Source organism: Dipodomys spectabilis, unplaced genomic scaffold (assembly GCF_019054845.1).
Source record: "Dipodomys spectabilis isolate Male_0828 unplaced genomic scaffold, ASM1905484v1 ptg000141l, whole genome shotgun sequence".
NCBI classification, from domain to species: domain Eukaryota; kingdom Metazoa; phylum Chordata; class Mammalia; order Rodentia; family Heteromyidae; genus Dipodomys; species Dipodomys spectabilis.
Genome location: NW_024870818.1, coordinates 5423460 through 5439574, shown reverse-complemented (window position 1 = coordinate 5439574; position 16115 = coordinate 5423460). Strand labels below are relative to the sequence as shown.

At 46.0% G+C, this 16115-nt stretch overlaps 2 protein-coding genes across 7 annotated transcripts in view; one reads left to right on the top strand and one right to left on the bottom strand.

The window, feature by feature from the left end:
• Positions 1-3220: 3220 nt before the first annotated feature.
• LOC122117443 (activator of 90 kDa heat shock protein ATPase homolog 2) lies at positions 3221-14728 on the top strand. Of its 4 annotated transcripts, none has more exons than XM_042691177.1 (9): positions 3221-3398; positions 4380-4522; positions 7972-8057; positions 9791-9905; positions 10869-10957; positions 11913-12029; positions 12678-12779; positions 13737-13788; positions 13894-14728. In XM_042691177.1, the coding sequence occupies exons 1-9, from the start codon at positions 3319-3321 to the stop codon at positions 14064-14066; spliced, it is 957 nt and encodes a 318-aa protein (XP_042547111.1). In that variant the 5' UTR covers positions 3221-3318; the 3' UTR covers positions 14067-14728. The 4 variants fall into 4 exon arrangements, with proteins under 4 accessions (XP_042547111.1, XP_042547109.1, XP_042547108.1 ...); XM_042691175.1 differs by having other exon boundaries at positions 4380-4570; positions 11919-12029; XM_042691174.1 differs by having other exon boundaries at positions 4380-4570.
• Usp34 (ubiquitin specific peptidase 34) overlaps positions 14654-16115 on the bottom strand; it is a 209396-nt gene continuing 207934 nt past the window's right edge. For all 3 annotated transcript variants that reach the window (XM_042691171.1, XM_042691172.1, XM_042691173.1), the window contains one exon: positions 14654-15892. In XM_042691171.1, the coding sequence (XP_042547105.1) occupies positions 15285-15892 (608 nt within the window). In that variant the 3' untranslated portion in view covers positions 14654-15284. The remainder of the gene's footprint in view (positions 15893-16115) is intronic.

Genomic DNA, 16115 nt, shown 5'->3' with positions numbered 1-16115 from the left:
ACTTACGTAGCATCTTCAACAAATCACAGAGAAATGAAATGATGAAAAGGACTCAATCTCTTGGACTGGCAACTTGTAGAAAGTCAAGTAAAAGGCAGATAAAGGCTGATTAGTAAAGCTTGTGATGCAAGCTCCTCAGTGCAGTCTCCAGGCTTGTAAAGGCTCCAGGCTTGTAAAGGCTCAGTTCATCTGAGTGCTCAGCCTTTGTTCTCCCTGGTGGGAGGGCGACAGGATACCTTTGTCTTCATAAATCCATGCCCTGTTTTGGGGAAATAAGCTTTCCTGTATTTTTTTTTTTCGACCCTGGGGCTTGAACTCAGGGCCTGAACACTGTCCCTATGCTTCTTTTGCTCAAGGCTAGTGCTCTACCACTTGAGCCACAATGCCACTTTTGGTTTTCTTTCTTTCTTTTTTTATTGTGAAAACACCGTACAGAGGGGTTACAATTACATGAGCAAGGTAATGAGTACATTTCTTATCAAGCTTTGTTGCTTCCTCCTCTGTTTCCCCTTCCCATCCCTTCCCATCTCCACCCCCTGCCCCCCCCCCACCAAAGTTGTAAAGTTCATTTTTCGACATAATGTCTTGTACATCTCATTGTTGCAATGAGTCTACCTGTATCCCTATTTAAACAATTTGTTTTTTCCCTTCCTCTCCCCAAATTATACCAACATCAAATACAGTGAAAACAGGAGTTATACCATGGGGGAGGGACATACAAAGCAACAAAGAAATCATCTTATAAATATGTTAGAAACAATAGCAAGGAAAAAACCATTTGAATCCTTATCTTGGGGTTCATTTTGCCTAACATCAACTTATCTGATCATTTCTGCTTGTCTCAGACATATACTAAGTTATTGCAAATAAGGGAAACCAAGGGACCTATGTTTCTTTGGGCTTGGCTTACTTCACTTAATATAATTTTTTCAAGTCTTTCCATTTCCTAACAAATGGGGTAATGTCATTCTTTCTGATGGAGGCACAGAATTCCATTGTGTGTATATATACCACATTTTCTTGATCCATTCATCTACTGAGGGGCATCTGGGTTGGTTCCATATCTTAGCTATGGTAAATAATGCTGCATATAAACATAGTTGTGCTGGTAGCTTTAGTATGGTCTTGTGATCATTTGGGTAAATGCCCAAAAGTGGGATTGCTGGGTCATAGGGGAGCTCTATCTGGTCTTTTGAGGAACCTTCATACTACTTTCCAAAGTGGTTGAACAAGTTTACACTCCCACCAATAATGCAGTAAGGTTCCCTTCTGTCCACATCCCCTCCAGCATCTGTTATTATAGTTCTTGATTACAGCCATTCTAACTGGGGTGAGGTGGTAGCACTTCTGGTTTTCTGGTGGTTGGTTGGAAATAAGAGCCTCATAGCCTTTCCTGCCTGGGCTCCTCCTCAGGAGCTAGGATTATAGGTGTGAGCCACCAGCGCCTGGCTCTGTGTCTGTGTCTTTAGCTCCACAATTCTCTCAGTTTAGGGAGGTATATTCTGGTTTCCCAGTTAGTAGCACTTGCATCTAGTTATTCAGGTAGGTGGTAGAGCCCAGAGAGAGCCAATACTGGACTTTAAAGCCTGCCACATGGTCTTAAGTTTAAATGGGAGACAGCCATATTTACTTCCTTGATGGTGGTACAAAACTCTTCATGTTGGCTTTCTACATTTTCATTGCCTCATCAAAGTGTCCCCATTTTTCTTGCCCATCTGATTTGTGCAGACCCTATATCCCATACTATTCCTTTCCTACCTTGCACATGCCTCTCCGCATTGGGGACTGAACCCAGGCCCCTGAACTTGAGCCTCTTCCTCAATCCCTTTGCTATTGTTTTCGAGGTAGTGTTTCACTCCCTTTTCCCAGGCTGGCCTCAAATCTGTGATCCTCACGCCATGCAGCTGGGATTAGGGGTGCGTGCTCTTTCAATAAGGCATGTTGTCAGCTATTTTTGAGATAGGGTCTGGCAATGTAGTGCAGCAAGCTGCAAACCTTTACATGGTTATAGCCTCAGCTTCTGAAATGCTGGAATCACCAGCAGGCACCATGGTGTAGGCTCAGTCATGTTTTTCTGAATTAGATAAAAAAAAAATGTTGCCCATTAATTGCCATTCCTTTAACCAGCTGCCCATGTCTTAGGTGAAATAAAGCGTGCAGGGTGAAATTCGCATGAAAGGCTCCTTGGTGCATTTGGGAGTCAAAGCATTGATTTTTCGACAGTTGGTTTACACGGTTCTTTGGACGATTTTGGATTACAGCAGCTCCAACCAAAAATGGAGAAAAACGTTCTTGACCCATTATCTTATTTCATGCACAGGTCCACAGCGGTAGACGAGCCAGGTAACGCACCTTCCATTGTCTGGTACCCATTTCCCTGCTCATAACCCCCTGCCGTCCCCGCCCCCAACACACTTCATACATGGCCGGTGCCAAGTTCTGTAGGTGAAAGCCAGTGGACGGGGCTATTTACTACCCACTTATTGTAAAGTGCTAGAACTGCATCCCCATACCCGGTCCCCTCCGGGGTGAGTACTGTTCTTGACCTGCCCTGCCCTGCCCGGAGCTGGGAAGCCAGGGCTCCGCGGCCCGCGGCCCCGCGCCATCTTTCTGCCCAACCTGCACGGCGGCGGGAGCGGCAGCGTCCCGAGGGGCCCGGCACCAGTGTCTGCGCCAGCGCGGCGGTCCCTCGGCCGAGCCTTGTCCCCGGCCCTCCGTCCCCTCCGTCGGGCCCTGTGCCCGGCCCTCCGTCCCCTCGGCCGGACCCCTGTCCCCGGTCCCTCCGTCCCCTCGGCCGGACCCCTGTCCCCGGTCCCTCCGTCCCTTCGGCCGGGCCCCGTCCCCGGTCCCTCCGTCCCCTCGGCCGGACCCCTGTGCCCGGCCCTCCGTCCCCGGTCCCTCCATCCCCTCGTCCGGCCCCCTTGCCTGGCCCTCCGTCCCCTCGGCCGGGCCCTGTCCCAGGTCCTCCGTCCCCTCGGCCGGGCCCTGTCCCCGGTCCCTCCGTCCCCTCGGCCGGGCCCCGTCCCCGGCGTCCCCTCGGCCGGGCCCCGTCCCCAGTATCGGGAAGTCGGGCGGTAGGCCCGGTTCTCTCCGCGGCCCGGCTCCGCTCGGTCCCGCAGGGCTGGGCTGGGCCTGCGGCGGGGCGGGGCGGGGCGGGGCGGGGCGGGGCGGGGCGGAGGCGCGGAGGCCCGGGGGCGGGGATTTCTGGCACTTTCTGGGCGCTGCGAGCTGCTCCCTGGCGCGGAGGCCGGAAGCGCCCGCCCGGAGCCGCCGCGGCCCGTCCTTGTTCGGCGCGGAGGCCGCGCCGCCCGCGCCGCCATGGCCAAGTGGGGCCAGGGGGACCCGCGCTGGATCGTGGAGGAGCGGGAGGACGGGACCAACGTGAACAACTGGCACTGGTGCGGCGGGCGCGGGCGCGTCGGGGGCTGGGCCCCGGGCCCCGCGGGCCTCCGGTGCCCCTGGGGCCTCGCGGCGGCGGGGGGCTGGGTCCGCCCTGGGCGGGGGCCGCGGGGAACGGCTGCCGCCGGCCCGGGCCCCCGCTCCGAGCTGCCCCAGCCTCCCGGGCTCCGTGCTCCTCTGAAAGTTGAGCTAGGCCCCACGAGTGACTTCTGACGCACCCTGTCGCTCCCCGCGGCCCGGGACCTGTGCCCCGCCTGGGGTCCCACACGCCTGTGTCCCGGGCTGGCGCAGGCGCGGGGGGCCGGGGTCAGTGGCTGGAGACGCAGGAATGGGGGTCTCACCGCCCCATCAACTGGCCGCCTTTGTGACCGAACTCTTGCCGTCCTTCTTGGGTTCCCCTCTGGAACCTGGGGTGATGTCTGCCCAAAGACTCGGGAGACAGGTTCCCGGGGCCAGGTCCCCCCACGGCCAGCAAAGGGCTGCTGAGGAATCTGGAAAGGCAGCGCCGGGGCCGGGCCCTGCGGGGGATGACATGGCTATCCTGGCCGGGCCCGGCCTGTGCACACTGACTGATCTTTTAGGTCCGTTCCTGCCCCCCTTCCCAGGTGCGAATATGAATTAGGGCGAATGGTGTGGCAGAGTGACGATGTGGGAAGGCTTGCCAGTTGGGAGGGTCAGCATGATTGGGGCGCATTACCACTTTCCCGCAGCTCCTCAGCGTGGCCTACCCATTTTCTAGGGGTGATGAGGGTGGGAACCTCTCCCCCAAATATCTTTTTTTTTTTTTTTTAATGGTGTCTTAAGGAAGGAGTAAGAGGACTAGAATATGCCCGAGAGAAGCCTAGTTGCCCAAGTGTGAGAGTGGTGGGGCTTTGGAGGCTACTTGAGAGCCCTGGGTCTGACCTGGTCCGGGCGCCCTCGCCGGGTAGGATGCCATTGGTGCTTTCCATTCACAACTGTGCCCTTGCTTTCCTGGACAGGACAGAGCGAGACGCCACCAGCTGGTCCAAGGGGAAGCTCCGAGAGCTGCTCGTGGGCATCGTGGTGGAGAATGAGGCCGGCAGGTGTGAGATTGGCGAGCTGAAGCAGGTGGAAGGCGAGGCATCTTGTAGCAGCCGCAAAGGAAAGCTGATTTTCTTCTATGAGTGGAACATTAAGCTGGGCTGGAAAGGTAACTGGGGACTCAGGGTACAGGCAGGGCTGTGAGAAGCCAGTCCATTCAGTTGGTGGTAGTGGTTCTTGAGAAGCACTTGGAGCGGCTTAGTTTCAGAAGCTGAAGCTGTGCTTTCTCCCAGCACTCAAGCTCCACGGAGGTCGCTCTCAGCTGGACCTTTTTCCATCACTACCTGTGGACTAGGGCAACCTGGAGCTGAAGCCTGGAGCTCTCTCTGTGCAGCTGTTAGCTACCTGAGTGACGCCATCTCTCTCCAACCTGTACCTCATTGCTTCCTACTTCATTTTGCCTAAAGCGCTGATACTTGGTATACCATTTATGATTTCCTAACGATTTTTTCCCTCTACCTCCATCTTCATCAGGGCAGGAATGAAAAAACAAGTATATACTTGAGTGATTATTCCGTATATGCACCGTTTTGCAACGGTCATGCAGTCGATTTTAGGGCATTTTATTACCCCAGAAAGAAGCCCTGTACTATTAGCAGTCACTTCCATTTTTCTCTTTCCCCAAATCCCTAGCAGCTATTCTTCATCTTTTTGTCTCTTTGGATTTGCCTCTGGGCATTTCATATAAATGAAATCCTGTATTATCTGGTGTTTGGTGTCCGTCACTTCATTTTTCAAAGCATTTATGTAGCATATATATCACTTTATTTTGTAGCTGCTTGATACTGTATGGATATAACACATTTTGTCTATTAATCCATCCATTGATGGACATTTCAGTTGTTAATAGTTTGGGGTCTTTTGCTAAATTCTGTAGTGATACAATTTATGTTCAGTAAGTATTGTTAAATAACCAAGGGGCTAGTGACATGGGAAAAGAGAAGGAACAAAAAGAGAGAGATCTGGTTGTGGAGGACTGTGCACTGTTAAAATTTGAGACTTAAGTTGGGCACTGGTGGTTCACGCCTGTAATCCTACCTACTCAGAAGGCTGAGATCAGAGGATCATGGTTTGAAGCCAACGAGGCAGGGGTCTATGAGACTGTCATCTCCAATTAATCACCAGAAAACCAGAAGTGACCCTGTGGTTCAAAGTAGTAAAGTATTACCCTTGAGCAAAAAGGGCTCAGGAACAGTGCCTAGGCCCCAAGTTCAAGCCCCATAATCCCCCCCCACATGCGCACACACGCACACACACACGCACACACACGCACACGCACACGTGCGCACACACGCACACACACACACACACACATTGGGACATCCCTGGAGTCTTTCTGGAGAGTTTGTCTTAGAAACTCAGTGAGCTGGCCTTTGCCTCTGCTCTTGGCTGTCTTGGTGTCAGGAGCCAGGCCAGAGTCCAGGAAACTATTCAGCAAGCATCAAAAACAGTCCCACAATGCTAGGCATCATGGCATAGGCCTATAATGCCTGTAATCCCAGCACTAGGGAAGCTGAGGCAGAAGGATTGCGAATTCAAGAGCAGCTTGGATTACAAAGCAAGATCCAGTCTCAGGAAAAAAAATCCCACCCATTTCTAGGGTCTCCCAGCTGAGAGTTTGTCCTCAGTTACTCCCCTGGTAGCTACTGCTGGCTGGATTATATCAGGGTCTGGCTTTACTCTCCCCAGGACAGGGCTCCAGGAACTTCATGGACAGTGTCTCTTCATCTCCCTTGGCTTAAAACAAACAGGTCCTTTCTGGGATGAAGAAATAGATTTCCAGGCCAGGAGGGGAAGCGGGCACTGATAACTGCTGTGGCAGCAGCTTTGGGGACACCATTAAACAACTGGAAATATTTTTCTGAAGTGGCTGTCATGGAACTGGACCAGCTATTTGGTATTCTCAGTGTCCCTGAAGTTGCCAAGAACTTGAGGTCCAGCAAACCCAGGCAGTGATAGAGACCAGACTGCATGAAATTGTGGAAGCCATGGCTGCCTATGGCAGGGCTGAGAAGTGAAGCCAGCAGGCAGGGTCCTGTCCTGAGGCCTGTCCTCCTGTGCGCTTGCACCTCTCCCCGTCCTGCATATGTCATACCCCTCCGGTTTGTAGGCATGTTAGGTCATAACTGAAGATGCGGTCTTCTTGCTCCATTTTCATTTTAACATTTCATCTCCTGTACCCACATGCTTCAGAAAAATCTTGTTGTTTGCAATCTGGGCCATAAACTCTTGAGTCCAGGGAGAGCCCTCATCCCAGCAAGTTGAGAGGTGCTAACAAGTTTTGCTAGTGTTTGTTGACTAAGGACCTACTTAAAAGGGGATGGGAGGATCCACACTAAGGCTGAAGGTGAAGAGAAGCCCAAGCACGCATTTGTTCTCTGGAAGCTAGTCAGTCCTGTACTTTCCTGTACTCAGGTCTCACTTAGGGTCTCTAGTCATTCCAGTGAAGATGAATGTGTAATTTAAAGGTGCGTGGTAATTTAAAGCAACAATTTCCTTCCACACCCTAGCGGAGCTTGCTCTCAAAGACTGTGATAAATCCTGAGGGTGTGTGTGTGTTGCATTTATTTTTCAGGAGAAAAAAAGGCAGTTGAAATCCATCCTCAGAAAAGAAAATTTCTCTGCTAGGCATAGGAGCTCACCCTGTAATTCTAACTACTCAGGAGGCTCAGACCTGGAAGAATCAGCTGGGGCAGAAAAGCCCTTGAGATACTGTTTTCACTTAACTACCAAAATGCCATACTGGGGATGTGGTTTGAGTAGAAGAGCATCAGCTGTGAGTAAGAAAGCTCATTGAGAACACAAAACCCAGAGTTCATACACATACATACCATTTCTGATGCTCATGTGGAATATACTCCTTGACCTTTAGAGGGCAGGAGTGTAGCCTGCTGTTTCTCTTTGAACCTTTTCTACCCGTTTTGTGGCATAGATGGTGTCCAAATGTGTCTGATTTCTGAATCGTATTCTGATTGCTTGGTCCTGCCACTCAAACCCCGTACTCAATATATTAAATGTTTTTTCCAGATAAGTATAATAAAGGAGTGATGTGCTATTAGAACAACAGCAGAAGTCCTAGGCACAGTCTGAAGGCAAGCTATGAGGGCTTGTCCTGACCCCCTCCTGTTCCAGAGGTGCAGCACTCTAGTCCTGGAGGAAATACAACTGCATGGAGTCTACACGAATTTCCCTAAGCCATAGCCTCCCCTTTGCTTTCCGTAATGAGAATTCATTGTCCCTTCTGTCCTCCCATCCCTTCTATGATTTGTCCCCTTTACATACCTTTCATCTTGGTTTGACTTGGCAAACAGCACTGTGGGACAAGATTAGAAACATGGGTTATAGACCAGGGCTCTCACTTCCTAAACTCTGTGTCTGGCTGCTCTTGCCTGACCTGTCTTGGCCAATCCCCTTGGATGTGGCCACTGCTCTGGGAGGGAGGTTGAGTCCTGTGTGCACTATTCAGGGCATAATAATAATTTTTTTTAATTGAACCCATTTTCACTTTAGGTACAACCAAAGAATCTAGTGCAAAGCACAAGGGATTGATTGAAATACCCAACCTTTCTGAAGAAAATGAAGTAGATGACACTGAGGTATTTGACGGAGTTTCTTTTTTTCTAATCAAGCTTCTGTGACAGATATTGGGTGTTTCTAAACTGTGTAATTCTGGTGTGGTAGTTATAAATTGTGGAGGGTTATTTGACAGGAAGGATCACTTTCCTGTGAGGACAGCATGGTGTGTGGCTCCCCAGTGATGTGGGAAAAGGAGGAAGCCTTGGGCCAGAGTTGTCACCTGGGCAGGTGACTACACCCTACATAGCTACCTCATTTGTAAAGTTAGGTCAGTTCATTCTTCGTGGGGGTCAGCAGGTTAAATGTGACCAGGTATGTGCTATTCAGTGCTCAGGCTGCTTGCAGGCCTTGCTAACTATGATTTTGTTTCTCTTCCCCTGTTTCCCCTTTAATGGTGACATTTCTCAGCTTTGGTATGTCTTATAGTAAATGTTGCTGTTTTCTGGCTCTTTTCAGCCTCCTGGGAGATGGAACTGGTGTAATTCTTATGCCTGGCTTGCCTTTTCATGTAGAAAGCTTTGTTTGGGGGTGAGACCATTTGTACAGCTGTATTTTCCAGATCAAGGTGGTCTTTTGTGCATATATTTAACACAAAGGCTTCAAGATATAAGAACTTAATAGTAAGCAGTAGGTCTTGTGATTCACCTTTAAGTGAAGGTTATCTATCAAACTGCTGTAATGGCGGATCTATCTTACACCTTCAGACTTGTGGTTGCTACACTCAAGGACTGTGATTTCACTTTACTAAATTCAGATCATCTGCTGAGAAGCTTATGAACAGCATATTAACCTAGTCTTTTAGAGTTTCCCCTCAGCTTTCTGGAACAGACTAGATGCAAATGAGATTTGAGTCAGGCTCAGCTCAATTAAATCACTGGGCCCCAGCAAATCTTCATTCTGACAATATCAGAATACTTGATTCTTCCCTCTCCCTCTGGCTCCTCCTTACTCTGTTCTTCTCTGTCCTTTCCCTTACTGAATTTTTAATTCTTGTGCCTACGAGGGACTCCAGGCTATAAAGGAATTTGATTTTCATAATTATGGTGGCTTTGGGGTTTTAGAGTAGTGCTGTTCAGTATAAATATTTACAAGACTCATATTTGATCCAGATTTTTTGGGGGGGCATCGATCATGGGGCTTGAACTCTGGGCCTGGGCACTGTCCTCAGCTCTTCAGCTGGGCAAAAAAGTCCATGAGACTCTTATCTCCAATAGCTAGTAAAAGCTGGAAGTGGCACTGTGGCTTAAGTGGTTGAGTGCTAGCCTTGAGCAAAAGAAGCTCAAGGACAATGCCTAGGCCCTTAGTTCAAGTCTCAGGACCAGCCAAAAAGAAAAAAAGAAAAAAAAATTAACCCTTATGCTGGCTGCTGATGGCTTATACCTGTAATCCTAGCTACTCAGGAGGCTGAGATACAAGGATTGTGGTTCAAAGTCAGATCAAGCAGGAAAGTTCGTGAGACTCTTATCTCCAAGTAACCACCAGAAAATGAGAAGCAGAGCTGTAGCTCAAAGTGATAGAACACTAATATTGAGCAAAAGGGACAGTGCCCAGGACCTGAGTTCAGGCCCCATAATTTCCAAAAAGAATTTTTCTACTCTTACATCCTTTACAATTACATTATGAAGAAACCTGTACATGTCCAATGCCATCTCCTCCCCTCTGCCATTTTCACATATCTCTATCCACAGGACCCAGTGTTGTAAGAGTACATGAAACCAGATTTTTCTTAGGTTTTTATTTTTCTGATTTGTAGGTGAACGTGAGTAAAAAGAAAGGAGATGGGGATTTACTGAAGGATCTTATGAAAACTGCAGGCACCGCCAAGGTCAGGGAGGCCCTGGGAGAGTACCTGAAGGCACTTAAGACGGGTAAAGAAGGCATCCTTGTGAATAAGAGGGTCCTTTTTCTGTTTACCCAAGTTATGCTTTGCACTGTGGTCTGGATTCACAGGTCTTTATACGGTAGAATAAATTGTAGTCTGGATGTCTAGAGCTAGTCATGTGATTAGTGATCTTCAGTATGTGTACAACATGAACTATTTTGCTCTCAGGATGCTAAGTAGTTTTCTGGAATGAAATTATTCAGTTGTTTGTGTAATTACTTGTTTAATGTCTGTCTTTTCTGCTAGACTATAATCTCCATGAGAACATGGAAGTTGTCTGTCTTATTCACTGCTGTATCTCCAGCATCTAGCACAATGCCTGGCACATAGTAGGTGCTTAATAAGTCTTTGTTGAATGAATGTATGAAAGTGACTGCAGGTATTACAGGTGTAGTTGAGATATACATCTAGATGATTCCGATACTGCATGGAAGCAAGGTTATTAGAGAATTAGAGAAGCTACCAGACAGGCACTATGTCTAGCAGGGCCCTTTCTGTGCACCTCATCCTTGTACCCTCTTGCTGAGTGTCTGGGTGCTGGCAGAGTTTTGGGATTGCCACTCTTCCCACAGTATGAGGCCACATGGTATGGATGGCATACAAAGACTAAGATTTGTGAGGTATGGGGAAGCAGTAAGAGAGGGCCACAATGCTATTAGTTAATCATACAACATTGTTACTTGGAACTTTTGTGAACTTTACACTTTTCTTTTTTTTTTTTAGTTGCATGATAGAAGTGTAAGGTATTTGAAAAAAGAATAAAAGGCCTTTGTTACTGTGGAACATGGAATGATTTTGAAGTCCTCTAAATGCTAATAGAAATTCTTTAAAAATTTTTATTAAATACTAGTTCTTTATTTTCTCATGTGATTTTGTTTTCTACTTTATCCTCTGTGCTTCAGAGGAAATTGTTTTATTGTTTTAATAAAACCATTTTTTGCCTTTATAGAATTTACAACAGGAATGATTTTACCAACAAAAGCTGTGGCAAGTCAGGAACTGACAGTTAAAAGGAAACTGAGTGAGAACACCTTGCAGGTATGAGTTTTGGTGGCCAAAATAAGTCAGAGCTCTACACAACCTTTCGATGAGCAACTGAAGGATAGTGAGGAAGGGTGTTAATCTGCACTTCCATCTTCTGTGAGCCTTTGAAATTTTCCATTTGGTTATAGAAATCATGAGACATATTCTTTTGTATGTTGCTGGGAGTAAACCCAGGGCCTTGTGCATGTTAGCCCTACCACTGAGCTGTATGCCCAGCCTTAGACTTCCATTCTTTTTTTTTGGGTTCGGTCGTGGGGCCTGAACTCTGGGCCTGGGCGCTGTCCCTCAGCTCTTCAGCTCAAGGCTAGCGCTCGATCACTTGAGCCACAGCGCCACCTTGGCTTTTTTTTTTGTTTATGTGGTGCTGAGGAATCGAACCCAGGGCCTCAGGCATGCAAGGCAAGTGCTCTACCACTGAGCCACCTTCCCAGCCCCAAGACTTCCATTCTTGATAGAAGGGAATGTATAAACAGGCCTTTTTTTTTCCGGATACTAAATTTAACTCAAGACTCTCCTAAAGGCTGTGCGTTTGGTAGGTAAGAATACAAATGGAATAACTTTCTCTCCTACCTTTGGGGAGATTTTAGATCTTATTATTGGGACTGAGGAACATGGGTATGTCTATGTGTATAACTATAGCCTTCAGCAGGCAACCTCCATTATATCATCTGGCCATATTTACCATGTCCAAATAGGATTAAGGGTGCTCCATCGAGCCTGGTAATAGATCAGTTAATGAGCTCATAGGAACAAGAGCACTGTTGCTGAAGGATTAGAATAGCACTGTTAGAGCTAAGTGGGAAGGCCTTTCACTCTGTCTTCTTGGGTGTGAAATAGTGTGGAATTTGTGGCATGTTTCGTTCAAAAGCATTTTATTGAGAAGACTTGACTTCATCCTAGCATTGTTCTCTTCTGGTATGCTTACTATCCTCTGGAACCTCTTCTTGAGGTTCAGGCCTCATCTCCAGTGGCTTTGGGTGTGAGGATTCCCACTGTGGCTGTACACATGACGGAGCTGTTTGACACAACAGTAGACCAGCTATATAGCATCTTCACTGTGAAAGATGTAAGTAACTTCCTGAGCTAATGTCCTAAATTCTCACCCTGGGAACAGATGTGTCATAAAGAACGGGCTGGATTTTTTTTTTTTTTTTGTTGGCCATGGGGCTTGAACTCAGGGTTTGGGTGCTATCTCTGAGCTTTTTCACCTAAGGCTAGTGCTCTACCACTTCAGCCACAGCACTACTTCTGGCTCTTTCTGAATAGCAATAAACTATAAAGAGAGAAGAGTCTCCAATAAAGAGAGGAGTCTCGTGGACTTGTCTAGGCTGGTTTCAAACGATGATCCTGAGATCTCAGATTCCTGAGTAGCTAGGATTATAGGCATGAGCCACTGGCACCTGGCTGTTGTCTCTTTTGGTCATATTTTATGAGAACTCTGAGATGGTAGGGATATCAACCAATAATGACTTCTGGATAATTTGAGGGGAGAGATGGGTATTGTTTTCTCCTTGAGAACAAAAAGCTACGTATTAAAACAAAAGCCTGAAACTCCATGGTGTTCTATTACACATTTTATGTTTAGATTAAAAAGGTAATAGGGATGGGGATGTAGCTCAGTGGTAAAGCACATGCCTAGCATGACCAATGCTGAATTTGAGCACACACACTCTCTCTCTCTCTCTGATGAAATGTCTTCATTTTGCTTGGATAGCTGGTGCAGAAATTTTCCAAATCTCCTGCTATATTGGAAGCTGAAAAGGGAGGGAGATTCCAAATGTTTGATGGGAATATCACTGGTGAATACATAGAATTGGTAAGTATCACAGGACAGGGTTAACGTATAAACACGTAACTAACCCTTCTTTTGGTTAATAAAGTTTTTGTCAATGTTATTTTGAGTTCATAGATCAAAAAATACATGAAAGTTGTAGAACAAATTAGAAATGTTACACTGATAGGCTGGGAAGCTGGCTCACTGGTAGAGCACTTGCCTTGCATGCTTGAGGCCCTGGATTCGATTCCTCAGCACTGCATAAGCAAAAAAGAAGCCGGAAGTGGCTCTGTGACTCAAGTGGTAGAGCACTAGCCTTGAGCTGAAGAGCTGAGGGATAGAGCCCAGGCCCAGAGTTCAGGCCCTACGACCGGACCCCAAAAAACAAACAAAATGTTACACTGATAGTCTTTAAGTTTTATAGAAATTGTGCAAATGCGTAGTATTTGAAGATGGGTCTTGCCAGATGCTGGTGGCTCACACCTGTAATCCTAGCTGTTCAGGAGGCTGAGATCTGAGGATTGAAGTTCAAAGGCAACCTAGGCAGAAAAGTACATGAGACTCCTCATCTCTAATTAACCACCAAAAAAGATGAAAGTGGAGCTGTGGCTCAAGTGGTAGAGTGTTAGCCTTAAGCAAAAAAAAGCTCATGGACAGTGCCCAGACCCTGAGCTCAAGCCTCCAGCAGGACCAGCACATAGGACAGACAGAAGGAAGAAAAGGAAGGGAAGAAATGGGTCTAACCTCTTACCCATTTTAAATCCCAGGTTTAGCCTATCAAAATGTCCTGGTTCTGCTACCTAAATTATTACCTAAATTATTCAAAGTGTTAGTGCCTTTCCTTGACACTGGCTTTCTGTTGTTGGTAGTCTGTCCTTGGTATTAATGTTGTGAATATTTGGCAGTAAAGACTAGGCTGTTCAAAGGATTCACTTCTTCTGTGTTTTCTGTGGGAAGTTTCATACTATGTTTTCAGTGGAATTTCCCCTTTGCTTTCAGTTAACAAATAGAAAGATCATCATGAAATGGAGATGTAGGAACTGGCCAGAAGGTATGTGATGTGACCTTCGTGTATAGAGAACCAGTAACATAGAAGCTGGTATGAGTAAGTCTTCCTTTTCCTAATGTAATAATAAAGCTCCTGTTTTTCTTCTAGAACACTATGCAACTGTTGCACTGAGTTTTGTGCCTACTCTAGGGCGGACGGAATTACAATTGGACTGTAAAGGAGTTCCTGTCTGTAAGGAAGAAAACATGCGATCCTGTTGGCAGAAGCAGCACTTTGAAGAAATAAAAGGTTTACTACAGCCGACCACCCTAAGTGGTTGAATTAGGTTTTATAACGGCATTGCTTTTTATAAGCTGTCATGTTTACCTCTTCCTTAAAAAACAAATCGCTGTAATTTATTTTATATTGGATGGAATCCATGAACCTATAATTAGACTCTGCATTGAGTTAAAAGTAGTAAAATCCTGAAATTAGGTATTAATCTCCCCTTCCTCCATAGATGTTCCTCTGAAAGTAGATCAAGTCTGTGTGTTCAGATAGTTGATGTGTCCCAAGCTAAAGCTTGTCCTAGTAAGCTTACTTTTTCAGCTGTACTTTTAAGTCTGAAGAAGACAAAAAAGAAATGGCATGCATTCTATTACTTTAGGGTTTTTAAGATGTAGCTCATAGGTATGTAGGTCTATTTGTGGCATGTTTCACTCAAAAAGATGTTAAAGTGAGGCTAGCTGGTTGTATTCATATTATACTGCTCTGGTCCACTTTGGGATGGAGTGGATTGAGATGGGTTAAGTTGCTTTTTTGGACTACCACTAATTCTTGTACTGAACTAGACAACTGCTTATTCCCCTTCTTCAGTTAACTCATTACTTTAATCTGAGAAGACTGAAGCAACGTATGTAAACAAATGAAAAGTCATCACAATCAATTTAATTAAGTGCACAGAATAGCAGTCATGTCAATAAAAATAAAACAATTATTTTTACATCAAGTGTGCTTTATTTCCTCCACAGGTATTCTGTTAAATAAAGCACCATTTATATACTGCCAGGCCACAGCTAAAGAGGATTCTTTACAGAATCAAATTTCTTGTGGTTGTTCCGTATACAAGTAAACTTAATTTTATAATAAGAACCACAGCGATTGGAGGCAATCTGCCTCTATTATAAGGTACAAAACTGGCACAGAGGACACCATATTATACACAGTAAAAATGCTGTAAGTTTAAATTACATTTTACAGGGCTAGGGAACCCTGTTTCTCCCAGACAGCCATATTAAACAAAAGCCACTACAGTGAACTCTTAATTACATAAAACATATTCATTATCTGATTGCCCTTTAGAAAGTTACTGAAGATGCAAGTTTTGTTTTTTTTTTTTTTCATCTGGAGTTCTGCCTGACCAAGAATTAAGCCTATAAATCTATCTTGCCATTCAAGCAGAGAGCACTGGACAAACTGAAGCACAAAAACAAATAAGCAAAACTTATACAAACAGCATCAGGAGAAGGGACTTAAAAGTAGACATGCTACATCTAATGTCAAGAAGCAGCTTGGTTTCCTTTGCCAGATATCCTTGTGACCATGTGGATTGTAGATTCAATGGTCCTACACAGGGTATCTAAAATGTCATGTTGCTGCATGTGACTAAAGTGTCCTCTGGAATGGCCACAACTGAGTGACAAAGCAGCTTCAGGGTCTGGGGAGGACAAAGCTTGACCATCACAGCTTCTCAAGTCAGCTAAGTCAGACAGAACAGCAGAGATGGAAGTAGAAGGGAACTCAGGTTCCTCTTCAGCTAGGGTAGAATCCTTGGAACAGTGGAGGTCTTTAAATTCTTTACAATCTTCAAATCTACCATTGTTGGACTGTTCTTCTGTATGCTGTGACCTGATGTTTGCTATGTCTTCTGAAAACGAAGATGGAACTTCCATTCGGTATTCTTTAACAGAACTATTTTCAGGGGAAGGAAGATCTTGCTCAGTGCCTGGATCAATAATTGAAGAGTCTCTTGTCTCATTGTCTGAAGTGCTGGTTGGGGTCAGGACCTCCCTCGTTTCTGTTTTGATGTCGCTGATGCAGCTGTCTACAGTGTGTTCCTCATCACTGCTAACGCGCCTTCTTTTAACAGGAGTTGCCCCTTCATCATCTGTGAACACAAACATCCAAGTGGAAACTCCTCTCAAAGGGGCCATTTAATATCATACGGAGGGTAGCAATGGAGAAGCCAAATCCAAACTATATATATATGTGTGTGTGTGTGTGTATTATATATATATAAATGTGTGTATACACACACACACATATAAAATAAAGTCAGTTACACCAAATGTATTCTTTCATCTCCAACCCAAAGTAATTAATCTGTAAGA

Coding starts and splice junctions, on each gene's coding strand:
- LOC122117443 (XM_042691174.1), top strand. CDS start 3,319: ATGGCCAAGTGGGGCCAGGGGGACCCGCGCTGGATCGTGGAGGAGCGG. Junction 8,058..9,790: donor ATGAAGTAGATGACACTGAG/GTATTTGACGGA, acceptor TCTGATTTGTAG/GTGAACGTGAGTAAAAAGAA. Junction 9,906..10,868: donor CCTGAAGGCACTTAAGACGG/GTAAAGAAGGCA, acceptor TTGCCTTTATAG/AATTTACAACAGGAATGATT.